Source organism: Heterodontus francisci, chromosome 23, assembly GCF_036365525.1.
Source record: "Heterodontus francisci isolate sHetFra1 chromosome 23, sHetFra1.hap1, whole genome shotgun sequence".
In the NCBI taxonomy this organism is placed as follows: Eukaryota; Metazoa; Chordata; class Chondrichthyes; order Heterodontiformes; family Heterodontidae; genus Heterodontus; species Heterodontus francisci.
The window spans coordinates 34,740,787-34,761,531 of record NC_090393.1 but is presented as its reverse complement, the minus strand read 5'-3'; the positions used below and the strand labels follow the sequence as shown (position 1 = coordinate 34,761,531).

General features: G+C 43.7%; 2 protein-coding genes across 4 annotated transcripts in view; one reads left to right on the top strand and one right to left on the bottom strand.

The window, feature by feature from the left end:
* Window positions 1-4,912, bottom strand: part of slc15a4 (solute carrier family 15 member 4) — a 79,399-nt gene extending 74,487 nt beyond the window's left edge. Inside the window, exon 1 of the mRNA XM_068055064.1 lies at window positions 4,142-4,912. Coding sequence (XP_067911165.1) covers window positions 4,142-4,705 — 564 coding nt within the window. The 5' untranslated portion in view covers window positions 4,706-4,912. The remainder of the gene's footprint in view (window positions 1-4,141) is intronic.
* Window positions 4,913-5,042: 130 nt separating this feature from the next.
* glt1d1 (glycosyltransferase 1 domain containing 1) overlaps window positions 5,043-20,745 on the top strand; it is a 107,331-nt gene continuing 91,628 nt past the window's right edge. For all 3 annotated transcript variants that reach the window (XM_068055067.1, XM_068055066.1, XM_068055065.1), the window contains exons 1-3: window positions 5,043-5,371; window positions 16,438-16,586; window positions 19,161-19,266. In XM_068055067.1, the coding sequence (XP_067911168.1) occupies window positions 5,304-5,371; window positions 16,438-16,586; window positions 19,161-19,266 (323 nt within the window). In that variant the 5' untranslated portion in view covers window positions 5,043-5,303. The remainder of the gene's footprint in view (window positions 5,372-16,437; window positions 16,587-19,160; window positions 19,267-20,745) is intronic.

Genomic DNA, 20,745 nt, shown 5'->3' with positions numbered 1-20,745 from the left:
TGCAGAAACAGAAAAGACATATCTGGAAAATCACAGGTCCCCTATTAAACTTATTCATTTTTTCACATTTAAAATAAGTGTCAAGGGTGTCAAGGAGCCTACAGGGTAAGATAAGGCGGAAAAGGAAAGCTTATGTCGACACCGAGAACGCAATACTATAGAAAGCAGAGAGTAGTGTAGAAAGTGGAGGGGTGAAATCAAAAAGGAAACTAGGAAAGCAAAGAGAGGGCATGAAAGAATATTGGCAAGCAAAATCAAGGTGAACCCAAAAATGTTTCATCAATACATTAAGAGTAAGAGGATAACTAAGGAGAGAGTAGGGCCCATAAAAGACCAAAAAGGTAACCTACGTGTAGGGGCGCAAGATGTTGGTGTGGTTCTTAATGAATACTTTGAGACCATCTTCACAAAAGAGGGGATGATGCAGATACTGTACTTAGGGAGGAGGGGTGTGAAGTATTGGATGTGATAAACATAGGGAGAGAGGAAGTATTAATGGGATTAGCATCCTTGAAAGTTGATAAATCACCAAGGCCAGATGAAATGTACCCTAGGCAACAAGAAGCAAGAGAGGAAATAGCAGAAGGTCTGACCATCATTTTTCAGTCCTCACTGGATACAGTTGTGGTGCTGAAAAATTGGAGAACTGCTAACGTTGTACCTCTGTTTAAAAAGGAAGCGAAGAATAGACCAAATAATTACAGGCCAGTCAGTCTAAACTCAGTGGTGAGAAAATTATTGGAATCTATTCTGAGACACAGAATAAACCGTCACTTAGAAAGGCACAGCTTAATCAAGGATAGTCAGCATGGATTTAATAAGCCAAGATCTTGTTTGACCAACTTGATTGAACTTTTTGAAGAAGTAACAAGGAAGATAGATGAGGGTAGTGCAGTTGATGTGGTCTACATGGATTTTAGCAAGGCTTTTGACAAGGTTCCACATGGCAGACTGGTTAAAAAAATAAAATCCCATGGGATCCAGGGAAATTAAGCAAGGTAGATACAAAATTGGCTCAGTGGCAGGAAACAAAGGGTAATTGTTAACGGGCGTTTTAGCAACTGGAGGGATGTTTCCAGTGGCGATCCGCAAGGCTCAGTACTGCATCCCCTCCTTTTTGTGGTATATATTAACGATTTAGACGTAAATGTAGGGGGCATGATCAAGAAGTTTGCAGACGACACAAAGATTGGCCGTGTGGTAGATAGCAAGGAGGATAGCTGTAGGAAGATATTGATGGTCTGGTCAGATGGGCAGAAAAGTGGCAAATGGAATTCGACCTGGAGAAGTGTGAGGTGATGCATTTGGGGAGGTCAAACAAGGTAAAGGAATACACGATTAATGGGAAAATACTGAAAGTGTAGAGGAAGTGAGGGACCTTGGAGTAAATGTCCACAGATCCCTGAAGGTAGCAGGACAGGTCAATAAGGTAGTTAAGAAGGTATATGGAATCCTTTCCTTTATTAGCCGAGGTATAGAATAGAACGGGAGGGAGGTTATGCTGGAACTGTATAACTCATTGGTTAGGCCACATCTTGAGTACTGTGTGCAGTTCTGGTCACCTCACTACAGAAAGGATGTAATTGCACTAGAGAGGAGATTTACGAGGATGTTGCCAGGACTGGAAAAATGCAGCTATGAGGAAAGAGTGGATAGGCTGGGGTTGTTCTCCTTGCAACAGAGAAGGCTGAGGGGAGATCTGATTGAAATGTACAAAATTTTGAGGGGCCCAGGTGAAAAGTCTGTTCACCTTAGCAGAGAGATCAGTGACAAGAGGGCATAGATTTAAAGTGATTGGTAGAAAACTTAGAGGGGGAGATGAGGAAAAACTTTTTCACCCAGAGGGTGGTGGGGGTCTGGAACTCAGTGCCTGAAAGGGTAGCTGAGGCAGAGACCCTCAACTCATTCAAAAGGAGTCCGGATATGCATCTCAAGTGCTGTAATCTGCAGGGCTATGGACCAAATGCTGGAAGGTGGGATTAGAATAGGTGGATCGTTTTTTGACCGGCACAGACACGATCGGCCAAGTGGCCTCTTCCTGTGCCTTAAACTTTCTATTCTATGATTCTAAGTTTCTAAATTACAACCAAATTGTAAACTTCATTTTGATTGTCAGGTGGCCTTGATTCTTTATTTTAGCACAGCAATTCTAGATTGGACTGGGATAGCAGTGGCAAACATCAACATGCATTTATATAGTGCCTTTAACATTGTGAAATGTCCCACAGTTTGACAGCAAGCCATATTAGGAGATATAAGGACAGATGATCAAAACCTTGGTGAGAGGTAGGTTTTAATGTGTATCTTAAAGGAAGAAAGAGAGGTTGAGAGACTGAGGGGTTTAGGGAGGGAATCCAGAGCTTACAGCCTAGGCTGGAATGATTAAAATAGGAGATGCACAAGAGGCCAGAATTGGAGGAGCACTCAGATCTCAGAGGGCTATAGGACTGGAGGAGGCTACAGATATGGAGCAGTGAGATCATGGAGGGATTTGAAAAGAAGGATGAGAATTTTCAAATTGAGGCATTGCAGGATCAGAAGCCAACGTAGGTCAGCATGCACAGGACTTGGTGTGAGTTGGAATTCAGGCAGCAGAGCTCTGGATGAGTGTGGAAGATGGGAGGCTGGTCAGGAGAGCGTTGAAATACCCAAGTCTAAAGATAACAAAGGCGCAGAAAAGGATTTCAGCAGCAGATAAACTGAGACAGGGACAGAGTTAGGCAATGCTATGGAGGTGGGAGTAGGTGATCTTCGTGACGGTGCAAATATATGGTTGGAAGCTCAACGCAGGGTCAAATTCAACACCAAGGTTGTGAACAGTCTGGTTCAGCCCAGGCAGCTGCCAGGGAAAGGGATGGAGTTGATAGCTAGGGAACAGAGTTTGTGGTACGGACTAAAGACAATGGCTTTGGTCTTCCCAATATTTAATTGGAGGAAATGTTTGCTCATCCAATACTGGATGAGCATCAAGGACTGAGAAAAATGTAACAATGTGAAACAATTATTTGTTCACTTTTGCCATGCAATGCTTGGTGACACCCAACCTTGTAGGAACGCAGTGGAAAGATCATTAAAGGAAAATCAGTGGATTGTTGAATGCTTGATTCAGATTTAAATTAGAGGCAATAAGTTACAATTTATATTTGGAATGTTTTGCTACATTTGTATACATTTTGCATCAGCTAACATCTATGGATAAAATGGGAGGGTTGAGATAGGGGAGAGACATAGTGATGGTGTGCAGAATTATACCATGCCTGGATGGGCCACCTTATTTTTTTCTGTCCTTTTACATATGTAACTGCTAAACATTACTTAAACAGCATTTATAAAATGCCTCGGATATCTAGAACAAAATCAATACAATTCACATAAGGCAATTGTGAGTTACTAGCAAAATACTTTTTTCCCCCAAACATCTTTGCCAAAGTAGTGAGATGTACAATTCAAGTCTCAATATCAGCCGAAAGTTACAACTCAAGTTTTTAAAAAAGAAAAGTTTTTTTTTAGAAAAAAGGACACAAAATATTTGGTCGAAAATCTCAAGAGTAGAATTCTTGCTTTCTTAGTGAGAAGCAGTCTTCATAAAAAAAAACAGTAAGACAAGGTTTGTGAAACTATTGTGCTGATGTATGCTGGTTGCATGTACATGACCTGACAAAGTGACACTTTTCTTGGCTCCTGGCGCCAAACAAAACAATAGGCCAATCAAACACATCACCTGAAAACAATGCTCTTTTTAACTAAAAAAAATACATTGTTAGTTAGTTTCCAAAGTTAACAAGTCTATAATTGAAGTCAGTGTTAACGTAAATAATTTGTATCGGAGTTCCTTTTCATCATCTGGCCAATTCCGTATTGAAAGTTACTATCATTTGAAAACAAAATTATGTTTGGGGGCGGGGAGGGGAGAGACATCCATAAATGCCATGCAGTTAGAAAGGCCATGGCAGCTGCAACTCACTGAACACCCTAACGGCTTGGCTTGTCTTCCTTGTTTTGGCAAGCAGACACTTCCACACTACAGTGCACAAGAGGGGCTTTTTTAAATCAAAAGTTACAATGCAAATAGTGAGAATGACATTGTTGAAGCATTTTGCGCAACTTAGCTCTACTCCAGAAATCCTGAAAAGTACTGTACCTGATCAGCACCAAAGGGAGTTATATTTGCCTTCACAGATCCCACACCGAGGGCGACGAGCACTAGACCACAATAGATGGCCGGTGTGCAATAACTATTCCGGTGAAGTGAACAAGCACTGGAGCTGTTATTGATGCACTGGGGGTCCAGGATGGGATAGAGTTGCAGTTCTCCACAGAGGTGACGGCGAGACCGATCCCATGAAATAAAAGGGAAAAGCATCATCCCGGCCAAGTAGAGGATCATACTCAGGAGGATGGTGGGGAACCTGCCCAGACAGGCGTCGGCCAGCCAGCCTCCAAACGGGGAGACGAAGTAACTGATCCCCATGAAAAGCAGCAGAGTCTGACTCGACTGCGGTCCCAGCCAGTCGTAGGGTTCGCTGTTGAGGAAAAGTACCAGGCCGCAAGTGATGCCATAAAACGCCACTCTTTCCAGAGACTCGGTAACCAGCACGGCAGCGCAGGCCAACCGCCTGCCCTGGAAGGCAGAAGCCATCGGCTTCGCGGCCGCCCGGTTGTCCGGGAGCAGAGGACTCCTTTCATCATCCTGATGGCTTTCCATAGTTAAAACTTCTTTTTCACAGAAAAGTAACTCCGTAACCGTAAGGGGCCTTAACCCGCAGGCTGACCGGTTCTAGCTGTAATTAAAAAAGCACATCGTCATCCTGAACAAACATCCCCTCCACCCGGCCTGGCTACCGGCCACTAGCAACCAGAACACCCGGCCTGGGGGGTCATGACCCCTCGTCTCAGCAACCGTGACAAGGCGAACGTCCCCTCCGGCCTGCGCCCATTGGCCAGAACCCCGAGGGGTGGGATTACCCAATCGACATGCAGCTCAACAGCAACCCCGGCTCCAATTGGACAATTTGGCTGTCAATCTCGTCACTGGCACAGAGCCAGAATGCGGGGCCCTGTTGAATTTATTTACTCTGGTTGCGCCCTACCATGCCTGACTCGCTGCTCTGATTGGGGTTCTCGATCTTGTGCGGCCGTCAAACAGGATTTGGAATCCCGTGTCCGCGCCTAACCTGGAGGATTGGCCGGGGTGGGGGTGGGTAGGCAGCCAGTGGGCCCGGCTCTGCTGTGCTGACATGTAATCTGCCAGGTTGGACGGGTGGGTGATTTGCTGCCTGCGTAGTTTTAATCAGCAGCTCGGGATGAAATTGCTCTTTCTCGCCTGCCTTAGCCCTCCGACTGGCAACAGGACAACAGCTCGAAGAATAAGGTGAGGCTTGCTGACGTGCCGCCGGCCAGTCTCGAAAAGGTTTTAGTTTTTTTTTAAGCTGGGACATGTCTCGGGCCATTGACTGGGCTATTTCCGATGCAACAGAGTCCAAACTGGATTTCCTGTATATATATTTTTTTCCAAAATATACTTTATTCATAAAAATCTGTAAAAATTACATTCCCAAACAGTTTAAAACAACATCAAGTCAAAAAATACAAACAGTGCAAAGATGATCAGTTTCCTTCAATACAATCATGAGTTGCCTCACAACCCTTCCATTTCATTGTCATGCCATATACATTTTTATATTTACAGCACACAAAATTTTCCCGATACAGTTCGAGGGGTTTCCCATGGATCCAGCCCCTCAGTTCAGCTTGGTGGGGTATATAATCCAAAATTTAGGATTTTTCAAATACCCCATATAGCGTGCTTTTCTGCACTTCCCTTCAGAATTCACTCGAGAACACGGCCCTTGTCACCATGATCTTATTGTGAATGATTTCATTAAATTGCTCCTTACAGAAATCTCTTTGCCTCTTGCCACCAATTGTTCAATCCAAACGGATGTGGCGTGGCCCTTAGCACACCTTGGTCCTTTCCCCCTACTCCTCTGGTACTATCTCTTGGCACCTCATCTTGTTTACCTGTCTCACTTCTCTAAATCCTCTGTCTTCGTTGTCCCCATCCCCTGAATTTCTCATTGAGATATCCTTGCTGATTTCCTCCCACAGCCTCTGCACTGAGTGAAATTGCAGAAAATGAGTCAGTCTCCATTTTAACTCACCTTGCCCTCACTCCTCAAATTTCACTACTCTCTGCCCCCTCTAACCTCTTCATCATGTAAACTCTTCTGCCCATATTCATAACTACCCCCTTTTCATTACCATTGCCCCTCTACCCCTTTTTTATTTCCAAAATATACTTTATTCATAAAAATCTGTTAAAAAAAAAATACATGACAAAACTGTTCCAAACAGCACCAAGTCAAAAAAATACAAACAGTGCAAAGGAGGTCAGTTTCCTTCAATGCAGGAGTGAGTTGCCTCACAACCCTTCCATTTCATTTTTCATACCATATACATTTTACAGCAAATGAAAATTTTCCTGATACAGTTCAAGGGGTTTTCTATGGATCCAGCTCCTCCATTCAGCTTGTTGGGGGGACCTTACACAGTGGTTTTTCCCCATTGAGCCTTTGCTGCAGCTGCCCCAAGCTTTAGTGCGTCCCTCAGCACGTAGTCCTGGACCTTAGAATGTGCCAGTCTGCAACATTCGGTCGTGGACAACTCTTTTCACAGGACGACCAGCAAGTTCCGGGCAGACCAAAGAGCGTCTTTCACCGAATTGATAGTCCTCCAGCACCAGTTGATGTTTGACTCGGTGTGCATCCCTTGGAACAGCCCGTAGAGCACAGATTCCTGTGTTACAGAGCTGCTTGAGATGAACCTCGACAAAAACCACTGCATCTCTTTCCACACCTGTTTTGCAAAGACACATTCCAGAAGGAGGTGGGCAACCGTCTCTTCCCCACCACAGCCACCTCGAGGGCATTGTGCAGAGGGAGTGAGACTTCGGGCGTGCAGGAAGGATCTGACGGGGAGGGCTCTTCTCACCACCAGCCAAGCTACGTCTTGGTGCTTGTTTGAAAGTTATGGTGACGAGGCATTCTGCCAAATGACCTTGGCGGTCTGCTCAGGGTACCATCCGACAGGATCCACCATCTCCTTTTCCCGTAGGGCTTTGAGGACATTCCGTGCAGACCACTGCCTGATGGATTGGTGGTCAAAGGTGTTTTTCGGCAGAAACTGCTCTATCCCTGCCATTTCAATCACAGATAAGACCATCTCTGATCACTTCCTTACATCTCTCCCCACTCACATCATGCTACCAACCCCACTTCATTCTGCATCTGCCTGAGGAAAAACTTCTTTAACTTATAACTTCACTTTTAAACTTGCAATCATCTTTTTAAAAAATTCATTCACAGGATGTGGGCATCTCTGGTAAGATCAGCATTTAGTGGTCATCCCTATTTGCCCTTGAAAAGATGGTGGTGGTCTGCCTTCTTAAACCACTGCAGTCTGTGTGCTGAAGGTTCACCCACAGTGCTGTTAGGTAGAGTGTTCCAGGATTTTGACCCAGTCAAAATAAAGGAACAGTGATATATTTCCAAGTCAGGGTGGTGTATGACTTGGGGGGAACTTGCAGAGGATGGTGTTCCCATGCGCCTGCTGACCCTATTCTAGGCAGTAGAGGTTTTGGAGGGTGATGTTGAAGAAGCGTTTGCAAGTTGCTGCAGTGTGTCTTGTAGATGGTTTAAAAACTGTAGCCGCGGTGTGCTGATGGTAAAGGGGTTGAATATTTAAGGTGGTGGATTGGGTGCCAGTCAAGTGGGCTGCTTTTCCTGGATGGTGTTGAACCTCTTGAATATTGTCCACCACCATTCATAATTGGATTTGGCAGGACTGCTGAGCTTTGATTGGATCTATTGCTTGTGGGACCACTTAGCTCTGTTTTTGCGCATGCTACTTCCACTGTTCAGCATGCATATGGCATCCTGTGCTGTAGCTTCACCAGGTTGCACCTCAACTTTAGGTATGCCTGTTTCTGCTCTTGGCATGCTGTTCTGCATTGAACTATGGTTGATCTAATGGTAGAGTGAGGAATATGCTAGGCAATGAGGTCACAGATTGTGGTGGATTGCAATTCTGCTGATGGCCCACAGTGCCTTACAGATGCCCGTTTTAACTCTTTATTCACCATAAAACTTTCATAGCTGTCGATCTGCTCAGTCACATCCTCATCTTTGCCTTTGATGCTCTTGTCTCCAGTTTAAAAAAGAACCCTTCCTCTTTCCTACTCTGGTCGTTTCCCAGGTATGGCCCCTATCTTCACTAAGTCCACTCTTGACCTCTGTCTTTGCAACTTACTGCCCCATCTCCAACCGCCATTTCCTCTCCAAATTCCATGAATGTGTTGTTGCTTCCGAAGGCTGTGCTTATCTTTCCTGGAACTCCATGTTTCAATAGCTCCAATCAGTTTTGTACCTCTGTCCCAGTGCTGAAATGGCCCTCCTCAGTGGCATCCTCTGAGATTGTAACAGTGATGTACTACGCTTCCTTGTCCTTCTTGACCACTCTTCAGCCTTTGACGTGGTCAAGCACGCTATCCTCCAATGTCTTTCCCCCAGTGTTCTGCTGAGTGGGATTGCCCTTACTTCATTTCACTCTTAACTATTCAATTGTAGCCAGAGCATCTCGAGCAGTGGGATCTCCTTCCACCCCTGCACCATTACCTCTGGAGACCCCAAAGGATTTATCCTTGGCCCCTTCCTATTCCTTATCTAATGCCACCACTCATTATCCAAAGATGTGGCATCAGGTTCCATATGTACGCTGACAACACGCAGCTTCATCTCACCATCACCTTTCTTGATTTTTCCACTGCCTCTGTATTGTCAGCTTGCTAATTCAATATCCAGTCCTAGATGAGCCACAATTTCCTCCAGTTAAACATTGAGAAGAGCAAAAAACATTGTAATTTCAAATCCCATCATGGCTTCTCCCCTCCCTGCCAATTTCTGTAACTTCTTCCAGCTTTATAATCCTCCATGAATTCTGGTCTTCCAACTCTGACCTCTTGTGATTCCTCATGCTCCCTTCGCCTTATTATTAAAGGTCATGCATTCAGTCGTCTAGACCCAAAGCTCTGGAATTCTCTTTTTTGCACCTCTCAACCTCACTGACCACCTTCAAAATGCTCTTTTAAACCCTACCACTTTGATCCAAGTTTTAGTCATGCCTGCTAATGTCTGCTTTGGCTTGCTGTCAATTTTGCCTGATAATGCTCCTATGAAGCAACTGGACTTGCGTTTCTACATTAAAGACACTAATTATAGTTTCAATCATTTCATATAAAACCAAGAACAGACTGATTTTCAACTATATTTCAGTTAGTTTATGCTTATTTCAGGCTATGCACAACAGGCAGTCCTCTTTCTGCCAAGGATTTTTGCAGGTTCTGATGTGAAACATTTCTTTTTGAGTGCACGGTAGTCTCAAACTCAATTTACGCTTCAATTCAGACTTGGTTCAAGTAGACATTAAATATCACATAGGACAGGAGACGTGTTCCTATTCCTATTGGCAGATCACTTCACAGCAGGGCGCTGAGTTAAATGTCTGAATTTTATGAATCATAAGTTTACACTGTCACTCGTGAATTAAAATTCCACACACAAGCTTTCAACCACCTAGTGTTAGTCATTCATTGTTGAAATGTATTGTCATCAAATCATTGATCTAACTCCAGAGAATTATGTTGTCTCATTTCTATGCTGTGTAGCTAAATTGTCCCAACAAATACATTGTATCCATTTAGGGTTAGACCAACATTTGCTAGTAAACTACAGACTAGCTCATCTTTAATGTCCAATTCCAGAACTTATGGCTAGAAATTGCAACTTGTTTCGACACTGTCTCTCTAGTTATAATGAGGGATGAATATGGGAACACCAACATCTACCTCAATTTCCCCTCAAAGTCACATGCCATCCTGAGTTGCACATCTATTGCAGATTGCTGTGTTGATATCTTGGCGTTCTGTGCCGAACGCCATCACTGCAAATACTGCAGCAATTCAAGGAGAAGGCACACCATCCCAGGACGACTAGGGAGAGGCAATAATTGTGGCCTTGCCCACAGTCCAACAAGCGACTTTTATTTTTAAAAAGGCCATACAGCGCACTCTGTTCAAAGTTATGAAAGCAGCAGAGTGGTTTATGTGACGATATTAACTTTTCCTCCAGGTAGGAGAAGCATTCAATCATGGCTTTTTTAAAAATTCATTCATGGGTTGTGGGGGTCGCTGGCTAGGCCAGTATTTATTACCCATCCCCAATTGCCCTTGAGAAGGTGCTGGTGAGCTGTCTTCTTGAACCACTGCAGTCCTTGGGGTGTAGGTACTGTAGGGCTGTTGGGAAGGGAGTTCCAGGGTTTTAACAGTGAAGGAATGCCGATATAGTTCCAAGTGTGTGGCTTGGAGGGGCATGCAGCTGCTGCCCTTGTCCTTTTCTAGGTGGTAGATGTCGCGGGTTTGAAATGTGCTATCAAAGAAGCCTTAGTGAGTTGCTGCAGTGCATCTTGTAGATGGTAGACACTGCTGCAATTGTGCGTCTGTGGTGGAGGGAGTGAATTTTGAATGGGGTGCCAATCAAGCGGGCTACTTTGTTCTGGATGGTGTCGAGCTTCTCGAGTGTTGTTGGAGCTACACTCATCCAAACAAGTGGAGAGTATTCCATCACACTCCTGACTTGTGCCTTGTAGATGGTGGAGAGACCGCAGAATTCCCAGCTTCTGACCTGTCCAAGTCTTGCTGCGTATGGACGTGGGCTGCTTCGGTATTTGAGGAGTCATGAAAGGTGCTGAACATTGTGCAGTCATCAGCGAACATCCTCACTTCTGACTTTATGATGGAGGGAAGGTCATTGATGAAGCAGCTGATGATGGTTGGGCCTAGGACACCACCCTGAGGAACTCCTGCAGTGATGTCCTGGAGCTGAGATGGTTGACTGACAACAACCACAACCATCTTCCTTTGTGCTAGGTATGATTCCAACCAGTGGAGAGTTTTCCCCCTGATTCCCATTGACTCCAGTTTTGCTAGGGCTCCTTGATGCCATACTCAGTCAAGTGTTGCCTTGATGTCAAGGGCAGTCACTCTCACCTCACCCCTGGAGTTCAGCAAATCTTTGTTTAGAAATAACCTTAGGAAAGGTTATTTTGATAACTTATGTTTATATAGCGCCTTTAATGTAATAACACATGCCAAGCTGCTTCACAGGAAGGAGCGTTCGAAAATGAAATTTGACACCAAGCCATAGAAAGATATTAAGGCAAATGAACAAAAGATTGGTCAAACACCTCGGTTTTAAGGAGCATCTTTTAAAAGAGGAAAGAGAGGCAGAAAGGTTTGGGGAAGGAGTTTGAGGTTAGGGCCTTGGCAGCTGAAGGTACGGCCACCAAAGGCGGTGCAATTAAAATCAGGGATGCTCAAGAGGCCAGAATTTGAGAACTGCAGATATCTGAAGCTTGTGGGGCTGGAAGCGATTATACAGATGGGGGTGGGTGTTGGGGTGAGGCCATGGAGGTATTTGAAAACCAGGATGAGAGTTTTAAAATCAAGGCATTGCTTAAATGGCAACCAATGTAGGTCAGTGAGCACAAGGGTGATAGGTGAAGGGGACTTGATGTGAGTTGGGATATGGGCAGCAGAGTTTTGGATGATCTCAAGTTTATGGAGGATAGAACATGGGAGGCCAGCCAGGAGTGTGTTGGAATATTCAAGTCTAGAGGTAACAGGCATGGGTGAGGGTTTTAGCAACAGATGAGCTGAGGCGGGGTGGAGTTGGGTAATGTACACAGAAATAGGCAGTCTTGGTGATGGCATGGATATGTGGGGGTAGGAGCTCATCTCAGGGTCAAATATAATGTGGAAACTGGCACTGTGTTTTGAAATGATGTCGCTGAGGGGCAACAATGCAGATGAGAAATAGGAGGGGGCCAAGGATAGAGCCCTGGGGGACACCAGCGATAACAGTGCTGGAGCAGGAAGAGAAGCCATTGTAGATAATTCACTGGCTATGCTTAGATAAGAATGAAATCAGACAAGTACAGTCCCACCCAGCTGGGTGATGGAGTAGGATGGTTTGGTCAACCATGTCAAAGGCTGCAGACGGGTCAAGAAGTACGAGGAGTGTAAGTGTACGTTCGTCATAATGACAGAATGCCAATTGTGACTTTGATTAGAGCCGTTTTGGTACTGTCTCGAGCAGAAATCTGATTGGAGGGATTCAAACATGGAATTCCGAAAAGATGGGCATGGATTTGAGAGGCAACAACACATTCAAAGACTTTGGAGAGGAAAGGGAAATTGGAGATGGAGTGGTAGTTTGCAAGGACAGTGGGGTCAAAGGTTATTTGTTTGAAGAGTGGGGTGATGTCAGCAAATTTAAATAAAAGGGAAGAACCTTCAATTATATAGCTGCTTTCATAACGTCTGGATGATCCATCTCGGCCTCCTCCTGAAGTTCCCACCATAACAGAAGCTGGTCTTAAGCCAATTCAATTCACTCATATCAAGAAATGGTTGAGTGCACTGAATACAATAAAGGCTGTGGGCCCACCAACATCCTGATTGTAGTACTGCAGCATTGTGCTACAAAACTGGTGGCATCTTTCATCAAGCTGTTCCAGTACACCGACAACACCGGATTCCACCAAACAAAGTGACACTACCTCTCCATTATGGTCATCAGGTGTGAGATGCTCTTGGTGTTGCTGCACGTATATAGGTCTGGCCCGTACCCTGCTCCTGCACCTGAGCCATCTTCCACTTTATCTGGAGATCGAAAATGGACCATGTCTGCAGGGACACGATGTACAAACCTCAAGAAGAGGGAGGGGGAAAATGTACCCAATGTAATTCTCATTCTGATGGCCACCTTTGTGTATGGCTGCATCATGCTGTGCATAGACCTTCGGTATGCAAGCACCAAGTGTCACCATATTCTGAGGTTCTATGTGTCCCTGGCGTTGTGAAGCCATGGGACGCTTTGTTCAGTTGAACTGCGCCATACCACCTGTCCCTTGTGGAAAAGTTTGTACAGAAAAACACCTTTGACCTCATGTCCATCAGGCAGTGGTCCACATGTAATGCCGTCAAGGCCCTATAGGAAAAGGAGATGTGGATCCTGTTGGATGGTTCCCTGAGCAGACTCAGTCATTTGGTAGAACGCCTCCGCCAGAAATTTCCAACAAGCACCAAGACATAGCTTGACTGGTGGTGAAAAGGCACTGCCTCGTCAGATCCGTCATGCACACCCAGAATCTGGGTACTATTGCACACTGTCCTCAAGGCGGCTGCGATGGGGAAGAGACCATTGCCCATCTCCTTCTGGAATGTGCCTTCGCATAAAAGGTTTGGAAAGAGATGCAATGGATTTTGTTGATGATCATACCAAGCAGCTCTATAATGCAGGACTTTGTGCTCTACGGGCTGTTCCCAGGGACGCACATTGAGAGAAGCATCAAGTGCTGCTGGAGGACCATCACCTCGTTGAAAGATGCTCTTTGGTCTGACTGAAACTTGTTGGTCTTCCAGTGCAAAGAGATGTCCATGACTGAGTGTTACAGACTGGCACATTCCAAGGCCCAGGGCTATGTGTTGAGGAATGCACTAAAGCTTGGGGCAGCTGCTGCAAAGGCTCAGTGGGGAAAGACCATTGTCTAAGGCCCATCTGTCATAGTACGCCAAGGGGCTGGAAACCATGTAAAAATGCCCTCGGACTGTATGTTTCACATGAAATGTATATTGTAAATGTAACCTGTAATTGAGGTGCCTCACTACACCTACAGAGTGCCACGTACTGTAATAAAAGTTGAACTGTATTGCACTTTATGTAATGTCCACTTTGAACTGTTATGTTTTGTAGTTTGACAAATTTTAGGAATAAAGTATAGTTTAGGGGGGAAAAAATCCAACAAAGTGCCAAATAGCCCAGGTATATCCTGTCCACACAAAACAGAATAAACCCAATTGAACCAATTATTGCCCCGTCAGCCTACTCTCAAAATCAGCAGCAAAGTAATGGTAAGTGCTGTCAACAATGCTACCAAGTGACACTTGCTCACCAATAACCTGCTCACTGATGCTTAGCTTGGGTTCCACCAGGACCTCTCAGCTGCAAACCTCATTATAGCCTTGGTTCGAAAGTGGATAAAAGAGCTAAATTTCAGAGACAAGGTGAGAGTGTTATCAAGGCAGCATATGCCCGAGTGTAGCGTCAAATGAGCCCACATAAAGTTGAAGTCAGTGGGAATCGGGGAATACTGTCCAGTGGTTGGAGTCATACTGAGCACAATAGGTTGTGGTTGTTGGAGGCCAATCATCTCAGCTCCAGATTTTCGTTGCAAGAGTTTCTTAGGATAATGTCCTAGACCCAACCATCTTCAGCTACTTCATCAATGACCTCACCTTTATCATAAGGTCAGAAGTGGGAATGTTCACAGATGATTGCAGTGTTCAGTTGCATTCTCAACTTGCAGATTCTGAAGCCTACCATGCCTGCATACAGCATTCGGGCTTGGGCTAATAAGTGGCAAGTAACATTCGCGCCATAAAGGCGCCAAGCAGAAATCTTCCCCATTGAGTCCAGTTTTGCTTGGGCTCCTTGATGTCAAGGGCTGTCATTCTCACCTCACCTCTGGAGTTCAGCAAATCTTTGTTTAGAAATAACCTTAGGAAAGGTTATTTTGATAATGTGTTTATCTAGCACCTTTAACATAATACATGCCAAGGTGCTTTGCAGGAGCGTTAGAAAATGAAATTTGGCACCAAGCCACAGAAAGGTATTAGGGCAAATGACTAAAAGCTTGGGTCAAAGAAGTCAGTTTTAAGGACCATCTTTAAAAGAGGAAAGAGCAGCTCACCAAGGCTCCTTTTACGTCTCCAATGAGAAAAGGCCTTGCCCTCTCTTCTTGACATTCAATAAATAGCATTGCCATCCTCGAATCCTCCACCATCAATATCCAAGGACGGGTCAGCATTGATCTTCAAACAAGTCATTACTTCACTCCAGCAACAGTTTAAAATCAATATTCATATGGCGAAATTAATATGTCTCATTCTTGGCAGGTGGGGGTCTGCATTACAGTGGCCCTTGGAGGATGCCCATCCCACAGTCCCCCATTTCACCTACCTCTGTTCTGGGGTTCTAGCGCCGGGCCTGGGTTTGACATCTCTATAGTACTGGCAGTGGTCACCACTCCCAGTAGTGTGCCCGATGCTGCGCTGCCTGGCCCTGGGATTGGCTGGCAGCTCTTGGGGGTGGGATCCCCATCCCTATTAAATCTTTAAAGGGACGGGGATCCCGCCTCCTTAATCTTTGACCCCAGAAGACTGGAGGATTGCTCCAGGAGATGGAAAAAATGCAGAGGCAGGGTTCCCTGACTTTTCATCCTGGCGCCGGGAGCCTCACCTGCTGCATAAAATCCAGCCCAAGGTTTTACATCTTTGGGAATCCCTTTCCAATATCCTTTCCCCTTGCCTGTTTTAGCCCAAATGTGTGCAAATAGATCCATGACTAATTGCTGTGCCTTTCCTTAGGTATGTATTTTAGTTTTTTTTTCCCCTCTACTTGTTATACAGGTTTCTGGTAGTTCCTTGATTACTTGCCTGAATGAACCACCTTCTTCATGCCTGAACCTGGTCATTGAAGCTGTGTCTGATCCTGCCCATAAACACAGGCTGTGCAACTGGGTTCTATGGATGGTGATCAGAAGTGGAGTCTCTAGTTGTCTTCTGTACCTCCGACCCAGGCAGCACCCTTCTGTGCCTGCCTGGCATTGTCGCCATGGCAAAGATCAGCTGACTCAGATAAAAGCAAAATACTGCGGATGCTGGAAATCTGAAATAAAAACAGAAAGTGCTGGGAATACTCAGCAGGTCTGGCAGCATCTGCGGAGAGAGAAACAGAGTTAACGTTTCAAGTCTGTACAGACCTGAAACGTTAACTCTGTTTCTCCACAGATGCTGCCAGACCTGCTGAGTATTTCCAGCACTTCCTGTATATATATCCACTAACTCAGCACAGTTGTGGGACTCATCTTTATGGCTCAATACACCACCACATGGTGCTTATCCAGTGAGTCATAATTCTTTTAAACTTCATCCAAGCCCAGAAACAAACAAGTGGCTGCGGCTTACATGAACTTCCCTTGGTTTTTCCTGTTGTAGCATAAACACAGACCTTGAATTGTTGAATCTGAAAAGGTATAGTTCTTGCTACGGAAATATGTTGCTGAAATGTGACGGAGCGAATGAAATCTATTTCATCATATGTCCTCTTCCTGGTGTTTTCTTTATATTTTGCAATCTAAAAGATGTTTTGATGTGGAAATGTAGCTAAAACGATTTATAAACAAACTCTTTGCATTATTAAGCACAGCCTTAATATTTGCGTGAATTAAGTTTTACTTTCATTTTATTTTTCTTTCCTGTAGCGAATATATCCAAAGTAGTGGCCATGTATGTATTCTGAGAGATATTGCCGATTTTAAATCATCCTCCCAAGTTTCAGACTTAATCTTTAAGGAGAAATTTGAAGCAGTACTGATAATCCATCTGTACAAAGGAGGAAGGTTGCTATTAGGTAAGGTAAGCTGTATTGTTGCAACAGGTTCTGGGTTGGGAAAAAAATTTGGTGGAAGAGAGTTGAAGAAAATGAAATAATATTGATTATGTATAAACACCAGTTTGCATGAGTCTCTTATAATGCTGAAAAAGTAAATGTTGCCTAAGTAAGTAAAAAGTAAACCAGGCTATGTTAAATAAATTTGATCTCCATCTTCTGACTTTTTTTATTAAGGTGAAATGTTTGAACTCAGACTGCCTATTTTTCATTGTGCATATTTAACTAAGTTTGTTCAAATCATGGTTACTGTTATAAGCTTTTTAATATCCTGACCTAACAACTGAGTTCAGTGGAAACTTGCTGCTTGCGAACCCAATCTAAAATCAAAGCATGTATGTATTTAAAAATGCAAAGCATATTGAATATAAAGCAGTGATCTGTCAAAGCCTTGATTTATGAACTGGCAGTAAAGCAGTGCCAATATGTTTTATGAGATTTGTATCTCAGTACCTTAACTTTGGCAACAACGTGAATCTAAGTACAGTGCTAAAACATTTCATATGTGCAGCAAAACAAAATGCAAAATGGTTAAAATTTTGAGTTACCAACAAAGGCCAAGAGGAAGAAATTCTAAATGAAAAATGTCTTGGCTTAAAAAACATTTATTCCCTGTAAGATAGGTTATTAGTGCACAAACCTGAAGACAATTTATTTTTTAATTGGTGAGACCTCTGAACTCACTGCAAGGCTGATTAACTTTGTACGTATATCTGTGAGAGCATATATCAGCTATAATTTATTGGTGTTATCTGTCAATAATGGAGAAATTTTTCATGTCTTCACATTCAGTGAGTGCACTGCAAGTTTGCACCTGTTTCCCCTCAGGTTATCAGTTCTTACCATACTATGGAAGGTGAGATGGAGGGAGAGACCTTGGTTAGGCCCGATCGAGCATTCTGTTTCCAATTCTGGTCTCCTCGTTTGGTGGGAGATACAGAGGCTCTAGAAAAGGCTCCGAGGAGAGGAGTAGGTTAATTCCTAGCTTAAAAGCCCTTAATTATCATGAAAGGCCCAGAGAGATGGATCTTTTCAGTCTAGAAGAAAATAGACTTTGTGAAGACTTGTTGAAGTATTTAAAATAATGAAAGGCCTAGACTGTGTATGTGTCAGATTACTTGGGTTAGATAAATTAGCGAGAATGAGGGAATGTAGAAGTTATGTTAAGCATCGATCTAGGTTAGATCCTGGATGATTTTTCTTTTTCAAACAGGCAATTTACCTTTTCGGAATATTTTTCTGGCTTTTGTAGTGCCAGTTCTGCTGCAGACATTAAAAAGAGAGCTGGGCAAACACCTGGAGGAGACTGATCTCAATAGTGGGATGTTGAGCGCTGTACTTATGACTATTATTGTCTCCTGGAAATCACGTTGCCATTAATTAGCCTAGGTTTTTTCAGTTTTTTTTTCCCCCCCAAGAAACTGGTGGTGGGTGGGGAATATTGGGGTCAAGCCTCCATTAGAATCCTGCTTTACTTTCTCTGTTTAGAAGAAAAATAGCAATTGTGTTCCAGTGAAAAAGCCCCACTGTTTCTCGCCTTTGTTCATTGCTAGTGCTTCATTTTCCTGGTATCATTTTGCTGAATCATTGCTGTATCTATGAATGGCTCTAATTGTGCCTATTTTGAGGTGCCCAGAACTCCGTTCAATGCTCCAACAAATGTTTTGCACTAATTCTCCGTCAGTTCCTTATTTTATTCAATGTCTGTTGTATAAATCCCAAAATGCCATTTGCCTTTTCTACCTGCGTCCCCATCTTTAAAAGATCTATGTATCCACATACATGCTGTGAAGACCCGTGTCAGCAGGATAACAGGATTTTCTAACTACTTTCAAAACTCAATTTCTTCCTTTCTTTCTTACTTTTTCTCATTCATTCTCATTGTTGCATGTACACACTTGGTCAGCAAACCTTAATATCAGTCAGTACTCCTATAATTTTATACTTGCCAGCTTCTTTCCCTCTGGGGTGCCATGCCTGAGGTCGGGTCCGCTGTCTTTTTCTCCACCAGGAGAGATGAGCATGACTAGGGAAGAGGGTATATGAGGTGGTTTCCCATTGCCTTCCTCAGACCAGAATGAGAATTGAACCCACGCTGTAGACGTTGTTTTGAACCACACACTAGCCAACTGGGCCTACTGGTTCTTCTTTCCCCGCACCCTCCCCCCAGCCCACCACCACCATCACCCCCCATCCAGGGTAAGCGTGGAGTATTCGCAATTTTCCAAAACTGCTCCTCCTATTCCTACCCTCTCCATGTCTCCTTCCCCCTCTTCTCCTTGCTCCTCCTCCTGCTTTTACTCTTTCCACCTCTTTATGCCTCCTACTTTCGCTCCTCCTATCCCTCCTGAGCCTCCTTCCTCTCAATATTCATCCCACGTTGAATTATGGTGCCAAAGTGAATAATATTTATCAGCATAACCAGCTGAAATACCAGAAGTGTTTTTCACTTATTGTTTGTTACTGATGTGGAGAACTAAGTCAGAAGTTCAAGGAAATAAGATTACTATTAGTTAAAAATCCCACTTCTTTTAGACAGTAGTGTCCCATATGGAGTTATATTTGGTGGAACAGATATCAATGAAGACATCAAGGATGAAAAGAAGTGTGAAGTCATGGGGGCTGTCCTACAGAAATCTAGGTAACGTCAAGCATGCATTTTTTATCCTATGGTGGAGGGGGAGGTGGTTGGGAATTCTACAAAACTGAATCTATAAATTTCAATTAACATCAGTGAGAGGACCTGCAAAACCACCTGCTGGTTGATAAACTGGGGATCAATCTTGAATGCTTTTCTTCTCACCTATATGCATCTGGCAAACATACTTTTTTGTGCTCAAGGTCAAGGACAATAGTGCTAGAGAACCGAACTCTTCCCATTTCAGGTACCCTGTGATGGTGTCAAGCATTGCTAAATCATGTGCAGCACAGTACTCGGTCCCAACGATGTACCTCATGGCATTCCAATTTTTATTAGCAAATGGGTCACACCTCCAAATTGTGAAGATACAAAACATTCTGGAAATTATGAACCAAGAGACTAGTGAAAATTAGGAACTTGTGAATATTATCATTAGTAAAGAAATAATACTGTAGAAATGAATGAGACAAATCTCCTGGACCTGATGGCCTGCAGCCTTGGTTTTTAAGAGGGAGCTACAGAGAGTGCATGTTAAATTCTAGAACAGTCCACATGGATTGGAAGATAGCAAACATAACCTACTATTAAAGAAAGGAGGGAGAGAGAAAGCAGGGAAATTATAAGCCAATTTGTTGACATCAGTAGTAGGGAAAATACTAGAATCTGTTATTTGGGATGTAGTAAAAGAACACTTAGAGAATCATAATATGATTGGGCAGAGTCAACACGCATTTATGGAAGGAAGATTATCTTTGACAAATCTGCTAGAATTTTTTGAGGTTGCAACTAGCAGGGTAGGTAAGGGAGAACCAGCAGATGAAGTGTATTTGGATTTTCGGTAAGCATTCGATAAGGTGCCACACAGGAAGTTATTTCACAAAGTTAGGGTCCATGGGATTGATTGAGCGTAATACATTAGCTTGGATTAAGGATTGGTTAAAGGATAGAAAGCAGAGAGTAGGAATAAGCGAATCATTTTTGGGTTGTAACTAGTGGGGTACTGCAAGGATAAGTGCTTGGGCCTCACCTATTTACAGTTGCTTAGATGAGGGGACTGAATTTCCAAGTGTGCTGTGAGGAGGACGCAAAGAGGCTGCAAAGGAATATAGATAGTGAATGGGCAAGAACCTGGCAGATGGAATATAATGTGGGGAAGTGTCAAGTTATCCACTTTGGAAGGAAAATTGAAAAGCAGAATTTTTTAAATGGTGCGAGACTGGGAAATGTTGGTATTCAGAGGGGCCTGGGTGTCATTGCACCAAATTGAAAAGTTAACTTGCATATACAGCAAGCAGTTAGGAAAGCAAATGGTATCTTAGCCTATAGTACGAAGAGATTGGAATATAAGAGTAAAGAAATCTTACTGCAGTTGTACAGGGACTTAGTGAGACTACACCTGGACTACTGTGTACAGTTTTGGTGTCCTTTCCTAAGGAAGGATATACATGTCTTGGAGAAAGTACAATGAAGATTCAATTG